The sequence below is a fragment of the Phocoena phocoena genome, chromosome 10 (assembly GCF_963924675.1).
Source record: "Phocoena phocoena chromosome 10, mPhoPho1.1, whole genome shotgun sequence".
NCBI lineage: Eukaryota > Metazoa > Chordata > Mammalia > Artiodactyla > Phocoenidae > Phocoena > Phocoena phocoena.
In genome coordinates this window covers 103,371,879-103,397,160 of record NC_089228.1, presented here as the reverse complement: position 1 = coordinate 103,397,160, position 25,282 = coordinate 103,371,879, and the positions used below count along the sequence as shown (strand labels likewise).

The following is a 25,282-nucleotide window of genomic DNA, read 5'->3' as shown; positions in this document are numbered from 1 at the left end:
CAGCAGATCCAGTGTTTAGTGAGGGCCTGCTTCCTGGTGTGCAGATGGCCGGCCATCCTCTCCTTGTACTCTCACATGGTGGAGAGAAAGGGGGATGGGTGCGGAGAGAGGAGAGGAAGAAGCTCTCTCCTGTCTTTCTTTATAAGGCCTCCTGGATGACTAACGTCGTTCGTGAGGCCTCCTTCATGGCCTAATTGCCTCCCAAAGACCCCACCTCCTAATACTGTCAGAGCTCGGGCTTCAACATACGAATCTGGGGGACACACGGACGTTCAGCCCACGGCAGCCATCGCGTGGCCCTTGCCCCACATGCTGTTTGTTTTCCGTCCCTGGAGTTCTTTTCCTTTCTGCCGAGCCTAGCTATGCACTTGAATGGATGTTTGTATTATGTTATCCAATGTATACGGGTCCTTTGTAGCAGGAGAGTTTTTAGTCTTTCATGTTGCTAGAAATGAAAGTCTAAGGAAGAAAGATTTGTGGTTGTCTGTGATTCCTGGAAATATGAAAAACTTTCATCTTAGAGACTATAAATCTATCTTCAAAAAATAAAGGCACACCAAGCGTGTGGTGGAACGTTACGTATATTTTTTGAATAATGATTTTTTTGCACTGATGTGTCCTCTTATTTTCTTCACAGGGCACAGCTCTGAGGGGAAAAAACCAGTTGTGTATTTTGGGGGCATTCTGAGCCTTCAGAAGGAAACCAGACATGTCCTTGGATGACATTAGGATGAGCTCTGCTGAATTCCTGAGGCGGGAGGACCTGGACAGCGGGGGCTTCGGGAAGGTGTCTCTGTGTTTACACAGCTCCCATGGACTCGTGGTCCTGAAGAAGGTGTACACGGGCCCCAAGCGCACCGAGTGAGTTGGAGGCAGAGGCAGATGGGCCACGTGACTGGCCAGGGCGGTGGATACGGGCAGCACGGGCTTTAGAATGAGACAGATGGGGCGCAAGGGTCAGCACCCGGGCTTTATGTGAGATAACCCTGAAGGGTGGATATTAACATCCTTGAATCGCTGATGAGGGTTCGGAGGCTGGCTAGGGAAGAGCTCAGGGCTGGTAAATAACGGAAGAAAGCTGAAGAGGAGGCAAAGAGAAAGGGAAGAAGACGCAGGGCAACGCAGGGGCCGCAGGGGCTGATGGGAAGGGAATGGGAGGGAGCAGGGAAGGCGGATGGATGCCCTTGCTTCACCGTGTTGGTGAGAACCAGCCCTAAGTACAGGAACAAAAAGCTGGTTCATGAATTAGAGGTTCCACGAACCCTCTCTTTAAGGCAGTTGGTGGCATTGTTTTACTTCCCTCTGTTCTCGCCAGAGTGGTTATGAGAGAGACCGCGTTTTTTATCACACTGTCCAGCACAGTCCTTTTTTCCGGCCGCGTTTCGCTGCTGCTGTTCATGAATTGATACTTTGCGTTGATTCGTTCGTCCGTGTAACATTTCTTGAGCACTCGCTGCTGGTCACTGGGAGAGAGGAATGTAGAGTGAACGGGCAACCGCTTCGCCTTCCGGAGCTTGTGGTCTGGGTCCGGTAGAGACCAGCACATGCACAAGGGGTGACAGAGCGTGTGCGGCGATGCTCCAAGGAATCCCGAGCCACGGCGTTCCTGGGGGCAGGAAGGGAGCAGGGGCTGCCTCTGTCTGCCTGAACCCCCTTCCCTCGCCCAGGTACGATGAGGCCCTCCTGGAGGACGGCGGGATGATGCACAGGCTGCGGCACAGCCGCGTGGTGAAGCTGCTGGGCGTCATCATGGAGGACGGGAACTACTCGCTGGTGATGGAGTACGTGGAGAAGGGCGACCTCATGCGCGCGCTCAAGGCCCAGGTACCCAGGCCCGAGAGCGCGCCCTGCCAGCCCCTTGGTGCACACGAATCCTTTGTGAAAGGCTGGATATTCGGGATTTTCTAAAGTCAGTTCCTCATTAAATCTTCCTTGACTTTCCATGCCCAGAAGGTGGGCTCGCCCTCCTCTCAGTGCCTACAGACAGGTGTCCATCCCTCTCTCGGAGGGTCATCTCTAGGTCTCAGTGTTGTAGGAGGCTTTTGTCAGCCACTCTCAGATCCACAGTTCAGAGGCAAGCACTGTCTTTACAAAGCACGTGGTCTGATGGGGGGGTGCATGCATAATGGATTACAATTAAATATTGATTGATTAAAAGATGTACACTATAGGGCTTCCCTGGTGGCGCAGTGGTTGAGGGTCCGCCTGCCGATGCAGGGGACACGGGTTCGTGCCCCGGTCCGGGAGGATCCCACATGCCGCGGAGCGGCTGGGCCCGTGAGCCATGGCCGCTGAGCCTGCGCGTCCGGAGCCTGTGTTCCGCAACGGGAGAGGCCACAGCAGTGAGAGGCCCGCGTACCGCAAAAAAAAAAAATAAATAATAAGATGTACACTATAAATGACTGTATGAGAAGTTGGAATATTAGTGATTGCATTTTGATGCCATTGAAGAAGCTTATAGGTTAAATATAGAACATTAGAATAACAATACTGGGTAAGGAAGGCTTAGAACAGGAAGGTTAATATTGCTTTTACCAAAGACAGATAACTTTAAAGCAGTTTTAAAAGCGTACATACCTGTTAAGAGCAAGGCCTTGTGCTCTTTGCCCAGGGAGCAATAGCAAATGTGACACAGACAAGTAACGGGACAGGAAATGAACGATCTGGTGTGGCGTTGTTTTGATAGACACACTCATAGCGAGCTCTGGGAACACAGAAGAGGGGCTCTCTCCCCAGCGTGGGATGGATGGGAAGGGATTCCAGAAGGAGGAGGCTGGAGCGGGAGTGTGACGGACAAGCAGAGGGTTTGAAGCAGAGAACTGGGGAGTAAGTCACCGTTCCAGGCAGAGGGAAGGGCACCAGCGAAGGAACTAGAGTCTGGCCGGTGTGGGGAACGCAAAGAACTGGGGTGGGCACAGTAGAGAGTGCCTGCGGGGGAGCTACGACTGTCCTTATGCAGATACTCCCCCCTCTTCCCGTCTTCTCCCCTCCCCACCCCCCAGCTGCCTGAAGCTATGTCAGTTCTTCAGTTCTTCTTCAGTCGGACAAATCTCACAGATAGTTGCGGGGAAGGTAAACGATAGTCACTTACTGGTTGTATTGTAATTTGATCAGACTCCTCTTCTTCCCCATCAAGATATGATCTGTGAAGCAAGTAGGCATTTTGATTGGGAGATAGATCGTTTGGGACAAGAGACATCCTGTGGGATGGATCAGGCTAAGATAAGGTGCATCCGTTGGGGCTCAAGAAGAAATTCAGGAGGATATAAGGGAGACAAACAAAGAGAGGGAAAAAAGGGGGATCTACTTGGCATGCTCAGAATTTTTTCCCAAGTCCAAAGGTATACCAAGGACAAAGGCAGGATCTCTGGCCTTTGTTTTTTTTGTACGTGGTGATGAGGCTACTAATGCTGTAGTGAGCCGCATTATGGCTGAAGATGTTTGAGGGGATTGACTTGGGAATCTGACTTCCATCATTTAAATTTTTTTCCTGTTTATCAGCAACTAATGTACACATAAATTTTTAGGAAACAGCCTATTTGTAAACTAGGGACTGCATATACACACACACACACACACATACACACACACAGTGAGAGTTTGTGTTTTTCAATGTTAAGCAAAACTGTTTAATAGAAACTGAAATTGTCTATATTAAACATTGATATTCATATAACTAGAATATAATTTTAAGTGAGAGTGACCCGAGAATCTACAAAGGCTTGACGTATCTGATACCAAATCACCAAACAGATGTTAAATTCACTTTAGCATTGTTTTAACCACATCGTGTCGTCTCATAGATTAATCTTTACATGTTGTTGCTTTTTTTTTTTTTTTTTTTTTGCGGTACACGGGCCTCTCACTGTTGTGGCCTCTCCCGTTGCGGAGCACAGGCTCCGGACGCGCAGGCTCAGCGGCCATGGCTCACGGGCCCAGCCGCTCCGCGGCGTGTGGGATCTTCCCGGACCAGGGCACGAACCTGTGTCCCCTGCATCGGCAGGCGGACTCTCAACCACTGTGCCACCAGGGAAGCCCTAATCTTTACATGTTTTTGATCAATGTGAGCACATTCCCTTGTATTCTTTTTTCTCTTAACCTTATTTCATACATACATTTTTATGACACTGTTTATATATTTAATATATAGTAGCACATCATATTAGTACGCCATTGAGAATATTTGTGTTTTTTGTATATATATGCATTCATTCAACAAATATTACAGGCACCATGCAAGGTAGTCAGGACACATCTTAAGTAAATAATAATAATAATATAGTTTCGTTCTCAAGGAGCTTAATTTTATAGCATTTTTGCATATTACCATATTGGCGTGGAAGTTTTATTTGTACACTGACAAAGCACAGCATGAACACCCTCAGCAGTTGGGATGAAATCTCTCTTAAAGGGGGGCTTGTTTTGCAATGACAGCCGTGCTGCAGGGCCTGATAGAAGGAAACCTGGTCTCTCTGTCCTAAGGTTCAGACCCCACTACTCTTGAAGGAAACGGTTGCTTTGGCCTCTTTGATTACCTTTCCATTCACGGACTTACTATCACTCGTTTTAGATCAGTATCCCTCTCTCTGTGAAAGGAAGAATAATTATGGAGACCATTGAAGGAATGCGCTACTTACACGGAGAAGGTGTGATACACAAGGACCTCAAGCCTGAAAATATCCTCATCGATGGTGACTTTCACATTAAGGTAAACCATAGTCAAGGCTTCTGGAGGATTGGGGTAATTTTAGTTTTTAATTGTCCACTGTAAATCCATTTTCGGACATGATACATGCTAAAAGAAGAGCTAGTGGAGCTCATAACTGGTAATGGTGGTGCCAGAAAGCTCTACCAAGGAAGGAAAAGCAAGATGCAGATTTGATGGAGTTGATATTTTTTATTTATTCATTTACTTTCATCTCCTTTTTTATTTTTAGTATTTATGTATGTATGTATTTATTTATTTGGCTGTACCCGTGGCATGCGGGATCTTCGTTGCCATGAGCGGGATCTTTAGTTGAGGTATTTGAGCTCTTAGTTCCCCGACGAGGGATAGAATCTGGGCCCCCTGCATTGGGAGTGTGGAGTCTTACCCGCTGGACCACCAGGGAAGTCCCATCATCTCCTTTTTCAAACTCAGTTTCCTGTTGAAAACTCTCTTTCCACTGTAGTAAAAGGAAGAAGGCAAAGGGCTTTTCTTTTGCTCACTCAAGAGCAAGCACTCACTAGGCGGAGCATCACATCTAGTTGGCTTTGGCAGCAGGAATCCAAGCGCAGGCATCTGAAAGGGGAAGTGGCATCTGGGGGAGGACTTGGGAACTGCTTACACAGGCATCCCTTCACCAGAAGATTCTGCTTCTCACACTCTGTTCTAGTCCTGGATGGGGGTTTTTATTCCTGTGTCTTTAAAAGAAGGTTCTTCTTTACATTAATAACTTATCTGTTATGTTCTGGGTTAGAATTTGAGGATTTTAGATAATCACATGCCAGAAATCATCCCCAAATGCTTGGATTCCTTGAGGCAAAAGTGAAACTGTCACCTCTGATGTCTTAACTGTAGTGTTCTGTCATTCTGCCCTGCCACCTCCCTCTTTGTTCCTGGTAGTTTTTCTTTGCTTTTTTTGTCTGTTTTTCCCTCCTTCTCATCCCATCTTCTCTTAGGTTCAGGCTCCCGACTCAGAACAGGTAGCACTGCAGTCCTTATCCTCAGTGTTGGGATCCTCGGAACTTCGCGTCCTTGGGCTTCTGGACACCATTTGGGAAAATAGAAGATGCAGTACCACCAGCTATACAAATCTGCTGAGAAGAAAGTACCTCTTTTTTCCTAACCTCAGAAATAGTTGAAAAATATATGCAGAATAAATGAGGAATTAGAATGAACATGTTTTGTTGTGTTCATCTCAGAAACATCTGCTTTTCTCACCCCACCCCCAGGTTTTATTGCATAAGAATTGAGATACCAGAATTTCACACAGACATTTCTGTTTCGTTTCTTTTTTTATAAATTTGTTTGTTTAATTATTTATTTTTTGGCTGTGTTTGATTTTTGTTGCTGTGTGTGGGCTTCCTCTAGTTGCGGTGAGTGGGGGCTACTCTTCTTTGCGGTGTGCGGGCTTCTCATTGCGGTGGCTTCTTTTGTTGTGGAGCACAGGCTCTAGGCACGTGGGCTCAGTAGTTGTGGTGCACGGGCTTAGTTGCTCCACGGCATGTGGGATCTTCCCGGACCAGGGCTTGAACCTGACACATAGACATTTCGTAAGGGAGATTTTCTAGATGGCTGAGGACATACAGTTGCTACTGGCCTGTTCAGAAGTCGCTGTTTTAAACTTATCTAGTGCAACCATTTCTGGAAATGTTACTGTACCTCACATCTACTGAAGAAGCCCCAGATTTGAAGGCAAATCTGATTTGCTTGTAGCCTTCACAGAACAATCCCGTGGGTTTGCTCCCTTGCAGATAGCTGACCTTGGCCTTGCCTCCCTTAAGACGTGGAGTGAGCTGATGAAAGAGGAGCTTACTGCGCAGAGGAGAGGAAACAGCACCACGAAGAACGGCGGCACCCTCCACTACATGGCCCCCGAGCACCTGAACGACGTCAGCTCGAGGCCCTCCGAGAAGTCGGACGTGTTCAGCTTCGCCATAGTGCTCTGGGCCATCTTTGCCAACAAGGAGCCGTATGAAAGTAAGGCAGTTACAGAGGAGTGGGACTTGGGTACTAATCAAAGTTGTTCAACAGAATATGAGCCTTCAGTGAAGTCAGTTAAGATGTATCATTGTTTGTTCATTTAATGTCTGTCTTACCGACTGGACTATAAGCTCCACAAGGGCCAGGACCACATCTGTTCCATTCACTGCTGTTTCCCCAGTATCTACACATACAGTACCTGGAACGTAGTAGGTGCTCAGGAAGTGTTTGTTGAAAGAATGAGTCATCTCAGTTTAGGAATCAGGGATCGTAGGACAGGTAGGAGCCTTGGTAACACGTCTAAGCTTGGGAGGTGCTGTAACATTCCATAATTCCTGCCGGACAGGAAGGCTTGCCGGCTTCTGCTTATGAGGGGTTAACCCTTTCAGGGCATACACTCCATACTTTCATTCGTCCCCTAATCCTTCATTCATTCAGAAATTGTTTCTTTTCAGTACTTACTGTGGGACTTTACTCAGAATTGAGAATATAAAGATGAGAAAGTCGTGGTTTGTGCAGGAGAACAGATGAGCCATTCTTCAGTCTGTTAAGTATCTAAACTAATGGATGTTCTCCTGCCCATTCTTCCTGGGTGATTATCAGCTCCCATGGTTTAATGATCACCTCTTTGCTGACGCCTCCCAAATCTCCAGCCCTGGCCTGGATATCCACTTGTCTATTAGTCAGACCCAGTCCACGTACCAGGGGAACCCCAAAGCAGCGTCCCCCCAAAACAAAGCCATCTTCTCCGTGCTGTCCTAGTAGCTCATTCAGCTTTGCTCTTATGTTCAGAAAATGGAATCACCAACCACCAACCGAGCTGCCCAACCAGAAATTTTAGTCATCCCATACTCAACCTTGCCCCTCATCTCCCACATCCAATCAGACACCAAAACCTATGAATTCGGGACTTCCCTGGTGGTCCAGTGGTTAGAACTCCTCACTTTCACTGCTGAAGGCCCAGGTTTAATCCCTGGTCGGGTAACTAAGATCCCGCAAGCCACATGGCGTGGCCGGGAAAAAAAAACAAAAAGCAAAAAAACAACAACTGTGAGCTCAAGGTATATCTGATTCAAGGTACATCCGCTTCTCCCCATCCCCCACAGGGCCCTCACTAGGTCAGACCCTCTGTGTTCCTATGGCAGTCTCCTCGCGCCGCCCGCCATTCACACTGCAGCCAAACTGCTCGACCTAAAAAGCAAATCAGACCGTCTCACTCATCTGTTTAAACTCCTGCCAAGGCGCCCTTGACATTCAGGGTAAAGTTCAGATTCCTCAGTGTGGAGTACAGGGTCCTTTCTGATTTGGCTTTTGTTTCTCTCTAACCTTATTCCTTCCTCACTTCCTTTAGTCAATATGCCCAGTTACGCTGAAATATTCATAATTTCTGGGATGCATCATGATTTCTGCAACTTCCAGTCTATTCATATCCTGCTTTCTTAGCCTGGATCTTCCTCTCTGAATCCTCCTTCCCGCTTCTTTACCTGGATAATTCCTGCCTATTGTTCTGCACTCAACAAAGCCTTCTCTGACCTTCTAGTCGTGGTCCTGTTACCAGAACCCTTTGTACTTACTTCTCGAGTAGCCATTATCACTCTACATTTTAAGTCACTCTTATTAATTAAACTGAGCTCCTCCAAGGCAAGCGCTGTCCCGTATTTGTCTTTGTATGAAAATCTGGAGTGTGGCATTGGCTTTATTCACATATTCCATTTGTTCTACGAGGAGTCAGCTTTGCTGCGAATTCTCTCTTTCATCTGCAGAAACTAAAATGCTGTTTGATCATCTCCTCGGTGGAATTCATCGGCTCGTTGTCTCAGGGCCATTCTGCCCCTGCTGGATGTGGCAGCTGTACTGGAAGCGTCCCCTAGGCAGAGAGGCTTTGTCCAAGTTCTGTCACCTCCCTGCCTGAGAGGAGCAGGACCTGAGAGCTCAGCTTAAGCTCCTCTTTGTTTTATAGATGCTCCCTGTGAGCAGCAGCTGATAATGTACATTAAATCTGGGAGCAGGCCGGACATGGAGGACATCACTGGGCACTGCCCGCGGGAGGCCGTCAGCATCATGAAGCAGTGCTGGGCGGTGAATCCAGAAGATCGGCCGACGTTTGCTGGTGAGCATCTTCCGTGGCTGCACGGTCTCCGCGTGGTGATCTTCCTAGTGAGATGCCGACAGGAAGTTGCTTTGAGTTTTTAGAAAACTGAGTTCCACTTGTGATTTCAACTGATTTTCTAGATTCCAAACACTTTGTTTAATGAAAAGTTGTCATCCCTCCCCAGAGCATGAAGGCATATAAGGTCCTCTTGTTTCTTTGTGGGGTTTTTTTCCCCATAATTAACTTTTTAAAAATTGGGTTAGAATATACGTGACACATAATTTACCATTTTAACCATTTTCAGGTGTACAGTTGAGTGACATTAAGTACATTCACAATGTTTGCACCCATCACCACGATCCGTCTCCAAAACTTTTTCATCTTCCCCAGCTGAAACTGTATCTATTAAACAATAACCCCCCCATGTCCTCTCCCCCAGCCCCTGGCACCCATCGTTCTACTTTCTGTCTCTCTGAATTTGGCTACTCCGGGACCTCATGTAAGTGGAATCACACAGTATTTGTCCTTTTGTGACTGGCTTATTTCACTGTGCACAGTATCTTCAGGGTTCATCCACGTTGTAGCCTGTGTCAGAATCTCCTCCCTTTTCACTGCCGAGTGGTACTCCGTGGTATGTAGACCACATTTTGTCTATCCATTCATCTGCTGAATGGGTTGCTTCCACAGGCCTTCTTATTTCTTAGCTTTTATTTCATTTCCCTTCCCTTGTGAAGCTGGCATCTCTGGAAATGTGATTTTGTCATTTGGATTGGGCCAATAATAGAAGGAGAAGGAAAGGGGCACGGACATCTCACATCCGTGTACCTCTTCTCATTCCCTTGTGTTGCCCAGGATCTTGCTAAAGTCCTAGAGGCAGAGGAAAGAAGAAAATCAGAGGAAAGGGGCAGAGGAAATAAGAAAATCAGGTGAGGAAAAAATAAATAGCAGGAAGGAACGTAGGAGCCTACAAAGGATTTTGCTCTCATATTTCTGCTATGAGAAAACAAAATTGAAGCCCTACCTACCACTCCCACCAAAGGGTTAGAGGGGTGATTGATTTAGTTGCCTGTTTTCTTATTTGCTGAATCTTATCCTGGCTTGCTTTCTTCTCTCATGCCTTTTTCACTTTTTTAAACTAAAATTCTTATTTTGAGGTAATTGTAGATTTACATGCAGTTATAAGAAATAACACAGATATCCCGTGTACCCTTTACCTCGTTTCCCCCACTGATAACATCTGGCCAGACTACAGGACTGCATTACCACTGGGATATTGACACTGACACAGTCGGATACAGAACCTTTCCATCACCACAAGCGTCCCTCCTGTTGCTCTTTCATAGGAGTAAAGCTGCTGTAAATATTCATGTTGCAGGTTTTTGTGTGAATATAAGTCTTTGTTTCTCTGGAATAAAAATACCCAGGAGTGAAAGAACTAGGTCCTATGGTAGGTTCATGTTTAGGGTTTTTGTTTTTTTTTTTAAACAAACTGCCAAACTGGGAATTCCCTGGCGGTCCAGTGGTTAGGACTCCATGCTCTCACTGCCAAAGGCCCAGGTTCAGTCCCTGGTCGGGGAACTATGATCCCACAAGCCGCGTGGCACGGCCAAAAAAAACCCAAAAAACAAGATCACACATGCCAACAACAGCAACAACAGAACAAAGCAAAACAAAACTGCCAGACTGTTTTCCAGAGTGGCTGTACCATTTTATATTCTCACCAGTTTCTCTGCATCCTTACCAGCATTTGGTGGTGTTGCTGTTTTTTAATTTTAGCCACTCTGATAGGTATGTAGTGATATCTCATTGTGGTTTTAATTTGCATTTCTGTAATGGCTAATGTTGGTGAATATCTTTTCATGTTCTTATTTGCCATCTGTGTATCTTCCTTGGTGAAAAATGTTGCTCTATGCCTTTTGCCCATTTTCTAATTGGATTTTGTTTTTTCACTGTTGAATTTAGAGTGGTTTTTTTTTTTTTTTTTTTTTTTTACGGTACACGGGCCTCTCACTGTTGTGGCCTCTCCTGTTGCAGAGCACAGGCTCCGGATGCACAGGCTCAGCGGCCATGGCTCACGGGCCCAGGCGCTCCGCGGCATGTGGGCTCTTCCCGGACCGGGGCACGATCCCGTGTCCCCTGCATCGGCAGGCGAACTCTCAACCACTGCGCCACCAGGGAAGCCCTAGAGTGTTCTTTATATATTCTATATAGTATTCCTTTCTTGGACATATGGTTTTCAGATATTTTCTCCCAGTCCGTAGCTTGGTTTTTTTCATCCTCTTAGCAGGGTCTTTCACAGAGTAAAAGTTTTTTATTTTGATGAAGACTCATTCATTAATTTTTCCTTTTATGTATTATACTTTTGGTGTCAAGTCTAAGGACACTGTCAGGGTTAGATCCCAAATCTTTTTTTCTGTTTTGTTCTAAAATTCTTACGGTTTTACATTTAAGTCTCTGTTAAGTTTTTTTTGTTGTCAAGGAAAATTTATTATTGCTAACATAAGAATGATAACACAGAACTAAATATTGGTTGTCTTTCTTGCCAGTTATTTAATTTATGTCTTACTGGGAAAATACCATGATCCATTTTGAGTTAATTTTTCTATAAGGTGTGAGACTTAGGTTGAAGTTTGCTTTTTTTTTTTCTTTTTGCCTCATTCCAACGCCGTTTGTTGAAAGGCTGCCCTTCTTCCCTTGCATTGTTTTTTGTCCTTTGTCAGAAATCAGTTGGGATATTTGTGTGGGTCTATTTCTGGGTTCTCTGTTCTGGTCCGTTAATCTATGCATCTATCCCTACTCCAGTATCTATGGTCTTAATTACTCTAGTGACATAAGTTCTTGAAATTGGATGGACTGATTTCTCCCACTTTTTTCTTCATTTAAAAAGTTATTTTAATGACTTTAGTTCCTGTCTTTCCATATAAAATTTAGAAAAATCTTGTCTATGTCTAAAAAAAGAATCTTACTGGGATTTTGATAGGAATTGTGTTAAACCTCTGTATCCATTTGGGGAGAATTGACATCTTTACTATATTGAGTCTTCTAATCCATGAACACAATATGTCTCTCCATTTATTTAGATTGTCTTTGATTTCTTTATCAGTGTTGTATAGTTTTCAACATACAAGTCCTATATATCTGTTTCCTTTTTTTTTTTTTAGCAGTTATAAGTAGGTTGTATTTTTAACTTAGGTGTCCATTTATTCATTGCTAGAATATAGAAGTAGAGTTGATTTTTTATATGTTAATCTTATATCCTGTGACCTTGTCGAACTCACTAACTGATTCTAGGAGATTTTTTGGAGATTTTTTTAGATTTTCATGTCATTTCCAAACAGGGACATTTTCATTTCTTTCTTTCTGATCTGTTTGGTTTTTATTTCCTTGTCTTGCTTTGTTGCACTGGCTAGAATTTCCATTCATTTTTATTGTTCTGTCTTGCATTTCACTGACTTTCCTCTTTCTCCTCCATTTTGCTGTAGAGTTCATCCACTGAGCTTTTTATTTGCCTTATTTTATTTTTCAGTTCTAAACTTTCACTGAAATTTCTTTCATATCTTCTGTTTCTTTGTTGATGTTTTCCATTTTTTCATTTGTTTCAAGCATGTTCATAATTGCTTCTTGAAGCATTTTTATCGTGGCTGTTTAAAAATCTTTGATGTGGAATCCTGTTGTCTCTGTCATCTTGATGTTGGCATCTGTTAGTTGTCTTCTGTCATTCAGTTTGTGACCTTACTGGGTCTTCGTATGATGAATGATTTTTCTATTGAAACTTGTACACTCTCTTACTGTGAAGCCTTCTGTTTTTAACTGGCCTCTTCTGACATGGCTTTGATAAAGAAAGGGTGACTGCCACCTTGTTAGCACCAGGTGAAAGGAAGTCAGTTTCCCCACTTGGCCCTGTTGACACCTGAAGTGGGAGGCTTTTCGTTACTACTGGTCAGGGGTGAGGGTTTCAGTGGAGTCCACATGGTCTCCATGGACACTGCAATGGAGGTGAAAGTCCCGACTCACCCAAGGCCTCTTCTGATAGTTCCCCATCGGGATAGGGAAGGAGCATCTTATTACTGCAAGGTGAGGATGCAAGTTCAGTCTACCCTTGTTGTCCACTGACACCACAGGAGTGGAGGGGCTCATTACCACCTGACTGGAAGGAAAGTTCTGGCCTCCTATTTGGCCTTCTCTGACATCACCCTGGTGGGGTGTTGGAGCACCCTGTCAGTGTCTTCTGGGGTCGGGAGTCTCAACTCCCCACTCAGTCTTTGCTGGTGGGGGTGGGGGATGGAGTCATGATTTTTCTATGGCATTTGGCTGGAGAGTGGTTATGGACTAAGCACTCTGTCTTGCTAGGCTTCCCCTTGCTTAGCCCTCTGGCCAGAAAGAACAGGCTTTTTTTTTTTTTTTTAAGAACAGGCTTTTGTTGGGCTTTTTTGTTGGGTTGCTAGCTTCTTCAGGTCCAAGTCTGAGATCTGTGCAGAAAAAAAAAAAAAAATCCAGTAAGCTCACTGCCATGTCTTTCCTCAGATCCCAGAGTCCCTAGCTATTCGGACTTTGTCTCTCCTCCTTTCAGTCTCCTTATGTTTGTTTTATATATAATATAACATATAGGGGTTCTTGTCATACTTAGTGGGAGAAATAAGGAAAAGTATGTCTATTCCATCTTCCCAAAAATGGAAATTACATTTTTCTTTTAAGGCCAACAGCTCTAACTTTATACCAGATCCTTATTCTGAGTGTTCCACCCTATAGTAACTCACATGCCAAAGGGACAGAAACAAGGAGTCCACCCATCTTTTTTCATTTGGAAATTAACTCGTATTAGGTAGGGCTTTGTGCTGCAGCCAGAGAAACTCTATTATTAGGCAGGAGTCCTGGGTTTCCAGTGATATCCTGTCCTTCGTTCTGTCTGTGTGATAGTCTCGTTAGTCTCTTTATGAAAGTCAGTGATTTGGCATTTAAGTTTATATTTCCCTGCTTTGCCCACAGATTACGGTAAGTAATTCAAAGATAATAGATTGGTAATATTTTAATTTTATTCTAGAAAATACTTAAGAAATTTAAAGTACTATTTTTTTTATATATAGGCATTGAAGAGAAATTTAGGCCTTTTTATTTAAATCAATTAGAAGAACATGTAGAAGAGGATGTGAAGAGTTTAAAGGTAGGTAACATAGCAGCTGCTCAAAACGCTAACATATTGAAGCATATATATTGTCAGTCACGAAAACCAAAGCATTATACTTTATTACTGAGATTTGAGGTAAGCTAGCTTGGTAACCACAAACAACAAAATAGACAGTTTTATGCAGATATCATCAAGTTAGCATACCAGACCCGTTCCTCTGTCAAAACTAATGAAATGAGAGAAAATATATCACCAATATGAAAACAAAAGCACAACATTACTGGAACAGGATGGAAAGTACCATAGGTGGGTCAGTCATTTTGAGGAATTCTTGAAAGATAAAAAGCCAGCAGAATTATTTATATCTGTTGAGACATAAAACAGGAAAAAAGTTTTAAAAGGCTGCCCCAAACATGATAATCAAGAAGTCACAGAGGAAGACGTCTCGGGTCAGCGCGTAGAAGAAGTGGGTGGTCACACGGGACGTTGGTAGGCGGCGTCATTTGGGAGCCATGGTTGTGTCAGTCTTAAAAGTTGGCTCCTCCCTCCTCACGTCTTGTGCTAAAGCAGCAGATGGAAGCAGCATGTGCCCAGGGCCGAAGCAGTGAGTTTGGTGCCTGAGATCAGAGAGGTCTGTCAGAGACTGTTGCCAACTAACCAACCAAGAGGAACAGAGACCTCCCCTCCTCACACACTCAGGAAACAAGCTGTTATCTTAAGTCTTACAGCAACATGCTGCTATAATCGTGAAAGGGAGACTACAGTAAATAAAACGGGCAGGCAGACAGAGATTTTAAGATATACACAAACACACACAGTCAGATAGTCAAGAATTGCCAGGCTGGCCATCATCAAAAAATCTACAAACAATGAATGCTGGAGAGGGTGTGGAGAAAAGGGAACCCTCTCGCACTGTTGGTGGGAATGTAAATTGATACAGCCACTGTGGAGAACAGTACGGAGGTTCCTTAAAAAACTAAAAATAGAACTACCACAGGACCCAGCAATCCCCACTACTGGGCATATACCCTGAGAAAACCATAATTCAAAAAGAGTCATGTACCAAAATGTTCATTGCAGCTCTATTTACAATAGCCAGGACATGGAAGCAACCTAAGTGTCCATCAACAGATGAATGGATAAAGAAGATGTGACACATATATACAATGGAATATTACTCAGCCATAAAGAGAAACAAAATTGAGTTATTTGTAGTGAGGTGGATGGACCTAGAGTCTGTCATACGGAGTGAAGTCAGTCAGAAAGAGAAAAACAAATACCGTATGCTAACGCATATATATGGAATCTAAAATAAAAGTTCTCATGAACCTAGGGGCAGGACAGGAATAAAGACGCAGGCATACTAGAGAATGGACTTGAGAACATGGGGAGGGGGGGAGGGTAAGCTGGGACAAAGTGAGAGAGTGGCATATATACACTACCAAATGTAAAACAGATAGCTAGTGGGAAGCAGCCGCATAGCACAGGGAGATCAGCTCGGTGCTTTGTGACCACCTAGAGGGGTGGGAAAGGGAGGGTGGGAGGGAGATGCAAGAGGGAGGGGATATGGGGATATACGTATACATATAGCTGGTTCACTTTGTTATACAGCAGAAACTAACACACCATTGTAAAGCAATTATACTCCAATCAAGATGTTAAAAAAATTAAGAAAAAACAAAACAATTGGCAGACTTTGGAGGGATACCTACACTATAAAAGAGAGGCATCCAGTGCAAACCAAGGAAGTCATCAAAAGGACATCAGGAAAGATAGTCCCTGAGGAAAAAAAGCATTGCCACAGCAATCAGGAATGATTCATAACAATAAAAGTTTCATTTCACCAAGAAGGCAATAACAGCTTTAAGTATGTTGACCCTTGAACAACACAGGTTTGAACTCCACGGGTCCACTTATACACAGATTTTTCTCAATAAATACGTACTACATGATCTTTTACTTGGTCGAATTCTTGACGTGGAACCACGAATACAGAGGGCCAACTGTAAAATTATACTTGGATTTTCGACTGTGAGGGGGTGAGCACCCCTAACTCCCATGTTGTTCAGGGGTCAACTGTATAATTTAGCAAAACTGGCTCAAATAGAGATGGAAAACCTGAATATTCCCATAGCTATTAAAAGAGATTGAATCAGTCCTGCAAGAAAATTCCACAACCAGATAGCTTCATCAGCAGTTTCTATCAAATATTCAATGAAGAAATTACCCCAATTGTATACAACTTGTCGAGATAATAGAGAAGAAGGAACGTTCCTAAACTCATTTTATGAGACTAGCATAATAACCTTGATTCCCAAACCTGAAAAGAAGATACAAGAAAGGAAACTTACAGAACAATTTCACTTAACAATGTAGATATGAAAATCCTGAGTAAAATATAAACAAGCTGAATCCATCAATGGACAGTAAAGCTTGAAAAAGGTATATGGTCTCACTAACCGAAAAGCAAAGTGAATTGATTATAATTTTTCATCCATTAGATTGACAGTAGTTTTGAAAGGTTGATAATATCAAGTGTTTGTGAAAATGCAGAATAACAGACAATCTCATGTAGTATTGGTAAAAGTGAAAGTTGAAGTTTATTGAACGGTGAAGCATCTATCACACTTTTAAAAGCACATAACTTTTGCTGTAGTTCTGCTCTTAGTAATCTATCCTACTCACATGTACGCTCAAAGATTTAGCTTCAGGAGATTTTTGCACCTTTGTGAGAGTTAAAATTTGGAAATACACAAATGTGTAAATATATATATACACACACACACACACACATATGTATAAATATTTGTATATTTCCAGAATATATATGCAAATGCCTAGAGAGAATAAAAGGTCCACAACATACTCCAGATAAGGATTCCCTCTGAAAATGGAAGAGAGGGGGTTGGAAGGGACGACATTAAAGTGTTGCTCTGTGTAATTCAGCAGTTTGAATCTTTTAAAAGAAGTTTGTATTTATATATTTTGTCTAATAAGTAATAACTGTAAAAAGAAAACAATTGCTTTTACAAAACAAACCAACCAATTAAAAAATGGGTGGAAGAACTAAACAGACATCTCTCCAAGGAAGACATACAGACGGCCAAGAGGCACATGAAAAGATGCTCAACATCACTGATTATTAGAGAAATGCAAATCAGAACTACAATGAGGTATCACCTCACGGTCAGAATGGCCATCATCAAAAAACCTACAAACAATAAATGCTGGAGAGGGGGTGGAGAAAAGGGAACCCTTCTTGCACTGTTGGTGGGAATGTAAATTGATACAGCCACTATGGAGAACAGTACGGAGGTTCCTTAAAAAACTGAAAACAACTACCATATGGCCCAGCAATCCCACTACTGGGCACATACCCTGAGAAAACGATAATTCAAAAGGACACATGTACCCCAGTGTTCATTACAGCACTATTTACAATAGCCAGGACATGGAAACAACCTAAGTGTCCATCGCCAGATGAATGGATAAAGAAGATGTGGCACATATATACAATGGAATATCACTCAGCCATAAAAAGGAACGAAATAGTGCCTTTTGTAGAGATGTGGATAGACCTAGGGACAGAGTGAAGTAAGTCAGAAAGAGAAAAACAAATACTGTATAATATCGCTTATATGTGGAATCTAGAAAAATGGTACAGATGAACCTAGTTCCAGGATAGGAATAGAGACGTAGACGTAGAGAATGGACATGTGGACACAGGGTGGGAAGGGGAGGGTGGGATGAATTGGGAGATCTGGATTGACATATATACACTACCACGTGTAAAATAGATAGCTAGTAGGAACCTGCTGTATAGCACAGGAAGCTCAGCTTGGTGCTCTGTGACGACCTCGATGGGTGGGATGGGGGGCGAGAGGGAGGTCCAAGAGGGAGGGGATATAGGTGTACATATAGCTGATTCACTTCGTTGTACAGCAGAAACTAACACAACATTGTAAAGCAGTTATACTCCAATTAAAGAAAAAAAATTAAAATAACATAAAAGTGCCTATGTGTTGAGTAAAAAGCAACATACAAAATGTAAAAACCAACATACAAAATGTACAAACTGTACACATAGTTAATATCCTGTGTCGTTCTCCCCTAAATCATTCATATGTTGATTCTGAATATTTTTGATCATCTACCTATGTAGCAGGCACTCTGTTAAGACCATAGTGCAGATACGACCAGGGGAAGAAACTTGTAGGAAACACAAAATGTTAATTGTTTCACTTGAGTAGGTTTCTATTTAAAGATAATCCTATACATTTTCTATATCTTTTATAATGAGTATTATTATTTTTATAAGGGAAGAAGTTTTTTTTTAATTGTAGTAAAATATACATAACATAAAATTTACCATCTTAACCAATTTTTAAGTATACAATTCAGTGGCATTAAGTATACTCACAGTGTTGTACCACCACGACCAGTATCCATTTCCATTTTTATTATCCCAAACAGAAGCTCTGTATCCCAAGCAACAGCTCCCCATTCCTTCCTCTCCCCAGCCCCTGGTAACCTCTATTCTAATTTCTGTCTCTATGAATGTGACTATTCTAGGTGCCTCATAGACATGGGATCATACAATTTGTCTTTTTGTGTCTAGCATATTTCACCTAGCATAATGTTTTCAAGGTTCATCCATTTTGTAGCATGTATCAGAACTTCATTCCTTTTTAAGGCTGAATAATATTCCATTGTACGTATACGTCACATTTGGATTATTCATTCATCTTTGATGGATGCTTGAGTTGTTTCCACCTTTTGTCTATAATGAATAATGCTGCTATGAACATTGGTATACAAGTATCTTTTTGAGTCTTCGCTTTTAATTATTTGGGGTATATACCTACGTGTGGAATTGCTGGATTGTATGATAATTATACGTTAAACATTTGAGGAACCATCAAACTGTTTTCCATAATATCTACACCATTTTATATTCCCACCATCAACTTACAAGGGTTCCAATTTCTCTACCTTCTCACTAACACTTTTCATTTTCTGGGTTTTGTTTTGTTTTGATAATAGCCATTGTAATGAATGGCAGTTTTGATTTGCATTTCTCTTTGAGTAACGATGTTGAGCATCTTTTCATGTGCTTCTTGGCCATCTGTATGTCTTCTTTGGAGAAATATCTATTCAAGTCCTTTGCCTGTTTTTGAACTGGGTTGTTTCTTTTTTGTTGTTGAATTATAGGAATTCTTTATATAATCTGGATATTCATCCCTTATATTTATGTGATTTACAAAAATTTTTCCCTACTCTGTGGGTTGTCTGTTCTCTCTCTTGATAGTGTCCTTTGATGTACAGAAGGTTTTAATTTTGATGTAGTCCAGTTACCTATTTTGTTGCCTGTGCTTTTGGTGTTATATCCAAGAAATCATTGTCAAATCAATGTCATGAAGCTTTTCCCCTGTGTTTTCTTCTTATATAATTTTAGCTCTTAAGCTTAGATCTTTGATCCATTTGAGGTAATTTTTATATATGTTTGTGTATGTTGAAAGGTAAGGATCTAACTTCATTCTTTCACATGTAGATACCAGTGTTCCCCCACTGAAAGGTCGTGGCCCCCTTGTCAAAAATCAATTGGCCAGGGGCTTCCCTGGCGGTCCAGTGGTTAAGACTTGGTGTTTCCACTGCAGGGGGCAAAGGTTCCATCTCTGGTTGGGGATCCCGCATGCTGTATGGCAAAAGTAAATAAATAAATAATAAAAAATAAAAAATCAATTGGCCATATATGCAAGGGTTTATTTCTGGGTTCATTATATTCCATTGGTCTGTATGTCTTTCCTTAGGCCAATACCACACTGTTTTGATTACTGTAGCTATGTGGTGAGTTTTGAAATCAGGAAGTGTGAGCCCTCCAACTTTGTTCTTTTTTAAGATTGTTTTGGCTATTTAGGGGAAAAAGTTTATTTTCTTAAAGAAGTATTTACTGCTTGTAAGAGCTATGTGAAATTTCTACCTTCTGAAAAATCCGTTCTTCCTTACAACAATTTTCTGGAATTTTTTGGCCAACCCAGTATTTTCTGTTGTTTACTAAAGTATGTCTTTATGTTCTTAATTCTAGAAAGAGTATCTGGGCCAAAATGAAATTGTAAAGAGAATGAAGTCTCTCCAAATTGATTGCGTAGCAATGTCTCCAAGCAGGTCAAATTCAGGTAACTTATACTGTGATTGAAAATCTATTTATTCACTTATCTGTTTGTTCATTCACTCACTATACTGTCTAAAAGGCTATTTACAACTATATGAGAAACAGAAGAAGCTATAAAATATAACAGCTGGCTTAAAGGACTTTCTAATATATTCGGAGTTAAGGTACATATATTTGAGATATTAGGTAACAACATGTTCCCCCAAATCATAAAGTATCCTGAACACAAGAGGCCTAATATATCTGATAGGGAGGAAGTGACAGCTCAGGAAAAAGACGGGAACCTATGTGGGAGCAAAGTCCTTGAGAAGGTCAGGGATGACTGGGTCCAGAGTACATGCAGAGAGGTTGGCCTCAGATTCAAGCAGGGATACTTTTTTCATTTAACAGAAGGGAAAGCAGAGTATAGGATATTGAAGCCACTTATCAGCTGTCTGTTCTGAGGCACATCACTTGACTTCTTGTAAGCCTCATCCATCATTGTAGTAATAAGTGCTCCTACTCTTATAGGGCTTTTAAAGAATAAAAGAATCCACGGAAAATAAGAATGGCAGCAGTTCTGAGCTAAGTGCTTAGCTCAGAACTGCTGCCATTCTTATTTTCCAGCCCTGCGTCACAACAAGGGGACACCTTCTCTGCTCCAACACAAGTCCTTTTCTTCCTTGGTCATTCCTACAACACCCACTTTTCTGCTGCTTGGTTATAACTTCTCTCGTGCTCTCACACTGCCAGGCAGGGATGGCTGCTTATTACCTGTGTAACTCACAGGAGGAAAAGCACCTGGTAAACGCTTTTTCTTTGTTCTCAGAGTTTTCAATGTGTTACTCCAAGGTACAGATTCATGACTGTGCTAAGGTTTTTACTCTTAACGTTTCGTGAAACTCTTTCTGACGCTGATTCATTTGTTTTCAGCCACAGAACAGCCCAGTTCCCTGCACAGTTCACAGGGATTCGGGCTGGGTCCTGTGGAGGACTCCTGGTTCGCTCCCACCCCAGAGCAGCAGCAGCAGCAGGAGGAGGACCTCCTGCTGCACAGTAAACTCCAGGAGGAGGCCAACTACCATCTTTACGGCAGCCGCATGGACAGGCATACGGAAGAGCAGCCCAGACAGAATGTGGCTGACAGGAGACAGGAAGAGAGGAGACGGAGGGTCTCCCATGACCCTTTTGCACAGCAGGGACCTTATGAGAATGCTCAGAACCCAGGGCTGAAAGGCCTTGCTTATTCCGGTGCAACCAGTCACGGTAGTGCGGTACAGCAACCAGCAGGGCTAACCAGCCAGCCCCAGTTACTATACTGGAGAAATGGATTGTGTACATCACTCGGTTTTGGAGCAAGACCAGTGGATCTGAGAACCGCAGGTCCAGGAGTTTGGGATGGGCCAAATCCAGGCCACATGCCAAGCCTGTATAAAACTCCAGTGCCTGAGACCAACCTACTGGGAGACACATCCACCATTCCATTCAGCTCCTTCCCATCAAGAGGTAAACAGGCCTTTCAGTCACACTGTTCTGTTTTTTAACCTTTCCTGAAAATAAAGCAGCCATTAGCTCTGTTGTAGACTATAAGTGAACAAAGGACAAGCTGTTTGGGGTCTTCAGCCACCAGACACACCTTGCCTTCTCGGAATAAGTCTCCATCAGACCACCTGGCCTAGGCTCTTGGTTTGGGTAGAAGTCAGTGCAGCTGCCCACAAGTGTCAGGCCACAGGTCTTTGCATCTAGTAGGCATCTTCCACTCTGACCCGAATCTCAGTAGCTCCACTATGTCTGATCTCTGATGTAAGTGAAGGTATCTGCTTGTATTCTTCCGCTTGCTTGCTGTTTTCTGAAGGTAAGAAATCAATCTTGGATGTTTTCATTTTTTGTCTCATATAGGCCAGAGACTACCACTGGTGATGAACACCACGCTGTTGGGCAACCATCACCACATCCACCTCCAGAACCCTTTCTTCTTCCCAAACTGAAACTGTACCCATCAGACAATCGCTCCCCATTCTCCTTTCTCCCAGCCCCTGGCAACCACCCTTCTACTTTCTGTCTATGAATTTGATGGCTCTAGGGACCTCATATAAGTGGAATCATATGGTATTTGTCCTTCTGTGACTGGGTTATTCACTGAGCACAGTGTCGTCAAGGTCCACCCATGTTACAGCCTGTGTCAGAATTTCCTTCTTTTTTAAGGCTGAATAGTATTCCATTGTATGGATGGACCACATTTTGTTTATCCATTCATCCGCTGTGGGACACTTGGGTGCCTTCCACTTTTTGTCTATTATGAATAATGCTATGAACATGGGTGTATAAATATCTGATTGAGACCCTGCTTTCAGTTCTTTGGGGTATATACCCGGTAGAATTGCTGGATTGTATGGTAATTCTATTTTTAATTTTTTGAGGAACCACCATACTGGTTACCACAGTGGCTGTACCATTTTGTATTTCCACCAGCAGTGCATACGGGTTCCAATTGCTCCACAACTTTGCCAACACTTATTATTTTCTATACTTTTGATAGTTGCCATCCTAATGGATGTGAGATGATTCAGCCACCTTTTAAAGAAGAAAATTTCAAAGGGTGGCATAGGATAAATAATTTAACTTAAGCATTTGGAGTAAAGCCCTGCCCCTTTACCACGTAGTACTTTTTTCTCTTGCTCTCAGTCTAGATGTACTTACCTGTGTGTTTCTCTCTAATCAGATGAGTCTTTAAAATATGGCATATACAAATGTTCTGGCGTTCAGATTGGAAACAATAATTATATGGAGATTGGCGGAATGAGTCCATTGGTACTGGACAGCACGTACATGAACTTGAAAGGAGACCCAGCTTCTAAGTACCAAGATATCTTTGGTAAGATGCCCTTGAAGGACCCATCTATAGTAACCTTGAACTGTCTTATCTAATATTTCACTGATTATTCTCTGTGAAAGTGCCCTATCTTTCCTCTCTAAAATAGCTCTGTAATTTCCATGTAATTGCTTTGGAACTTATTTATGTTTACTGAGGAGATAATCAGAATATCTAATTCGTGGATTTGCTGTGAAAGTTAAACGAGTCAATATGAATAAAGAGCTTAGTACACTGCCTGGCACATTCTAAGATACACAGGCGTTAAAGACACCATCATCATCATCGCCTCAGCATTAGTACCTAGACCTAGCAGCAGTAGCTCCCTCAGGTCCCCATCCAAGGGATTCTGTAGAAGATAGAAGACTGTGCCCTCAAGTGCACACACACAATAAACTAAGAGGGCTTTCTCTCGGGGCGTTCGCCATGCAGCCTCGCGACATCCCAAAACGCAGCCTGGGAAAAGCAGTCACGAGGCCAGAGCAATGTGATTTAAGAACCCAGCTTTCTAATTAACCCTAGGATGGGCAATTTTTTAAAATCAAGGGCCAGGTAGTAAATGTTCTAGGCTTCACTGGTCCTGAGGTCTCTGTTGCAGCTACTCAGCTAACACCGTAGTACAGTAGCAGCCACAGACAGTATGTACACGAATGGGCGTCGCTGTGTTCTAATAAAACTTGGTTTACAAAAACAAGCAGCGGGCTGGATTTGGCCCATGGGCCATAGTTTGACAATCCCCAGTCTAACCCATTTGAAGGCTAGTCTTTAAAATCTAGAGCCGAAGTTCCTAATTTTGGAGGTGACAAGGGTACCTTTGAGAATCTGATGAAACCCAGGGTCCCTCTCCTGGTGAAGCGTTGACAGAATTTTGGACGCCTGACGTCCAGTGGTGATGGCAGAAGCTGCACTGTGGGGAGTTGGGGGAAAATGAGGTGTCTTTTTTCTCACATTCAGCTTACTGAGGTCAGACGAGGATCAAGAAATTGGGTTTGTTTGTGGTGTTTTGGTGGTTTTATACTTTTATTTTGCTTCATTTTACTATTTTTACGAAGGCCTGAGAGGAAGGAACAAGTAGAAAGAGAGAGGTTATGGCTGTAGGAGGAAAGAGGACAGCACGTGGGGTAGGGGAGAGATAAGTCCAAAAATACCTCATCCATTAAAAGACAAGGGAAGGCAGTGTAATGAAACCAGTTCCCAGCCGGTGGTCTCAGTTTCCTTGATTAAGTAAGAGGAAAGCAAACTGTTGGGTGAAGGCTATCCTGAGTTGAATGACCTTAACTCTGGCCAGATGTCAGTGGAAAATATGCCCAAAAGGAACAAAAATGGTGTCTTCCCCCCTTACATCAGGAATGTGTGATATAAACAAGGGCTGTGTCTCAGGTTGTACAGCGCAGCCTAGTAACCAGAGGGGTTTTGCTCTCTAAGCCTCGGGCTGTGCCTCAGACCTGCACCTCCCGGGGCGGGGGGAAGAGGTTCCTCCACGTGGGCTGGCAGACAGGTAAAGTATCAACCGATGAGCCCACAACCATAGCATGAAGAAGTTATCTTTTTCACCGTTTCCTGGGACTCTTCACTTTATACAGGTCTTTGAAGCTAGACGTTCAAATGGCCATAGCTTGATGCCTTCTTCTCTTTTCTATTTGGCAGATAATACCACTAGTCTGACTGATAAACACCTGGACCCAGTCAGAGAAAATCTGGGCAGGCAGTGGAAAGACTGTGCCCGTAAGCTGGGCTTCTACCAATCTCAGATTGATGAAATTGACCATGACTATGAGCGAGATGGACTAAAAGAAAAGGTTTACCAGATGCTCCAAAAGTGGCTGATGAGGGAAGGCAGCAAGGGGGCCACCGTGGGGAAGCTGGCCTGGGCGCTCTACCAGTGTTCCAGGGTAGACCTGCTGAGCCACTTGACACACAGCAGCCAGAACTAAGCCCACGGGGGCTCCTGCAGCGTGAGGCCCTCTCCTCACTCGGTGAGCGGCCCACCGAAAGCCTGCTGCCTCCGAAGGTTCAGAATTCTTTCCTCACTGATACGGGTTCTGTGCGTAAAAATCATTTCCTGCCTTTCATAGCCGGAGGATGGGAAAAGAAATCTACAGCAAACAACCCACTACACAGGAAGACCTATTCATGGCCAAGGTCCAATCAAAAAAGAAGCCTAATAGCGTTTTGAAAGGGAGAGAGATTCAAGGGAGATCATTTTCTTTCAGATTATTCCATAACCTTCAGTGATGCTGTTCATTCAGTTTCTTGACGTTTTGCTCGAGCAAGGAAAAAAAGATGACTATTTTAGAATATAAACTAAATCAGCTTTCTGATTCTGCGCTGTCACCAAAGCACTGTAAAATGCTGCG

At 43.0% G+C, this 25,282-nt stretch overlaps 1 protein-coding gene across 1 annotated transcript; it reads left to right on the top strand.

The window, feature by feature from the left end:
* Window positions 1-709: 709 nt before the first annotated feature.
* RIPK1 (receptor interacting serine/threonine kinase 1) lies at window positions 710-24,859 on the top strand. Its single transcript, XM_065885748.1, has 10 exons — window positions 710-861; window positions 1,668-1,824; window positions 4,571-4,708; window positions 6,457-6,682; window positions 8,646-8,795; window positions 13,862-13,938; window positions 19,988-20,078; window positions 20,987-21,559; window positions 22,776-22,928; window positions 24,573-24,859. Exons 1-10 carry the CDS (start codon window positions 710-712, stop codon window positions 24,857-24,859), a joined length of 2,004 nt encoding a protein of 667 aa, XP_065741820.1.
* Window positions 24,860-25,282: the final 423 nt, after the last annotated feature.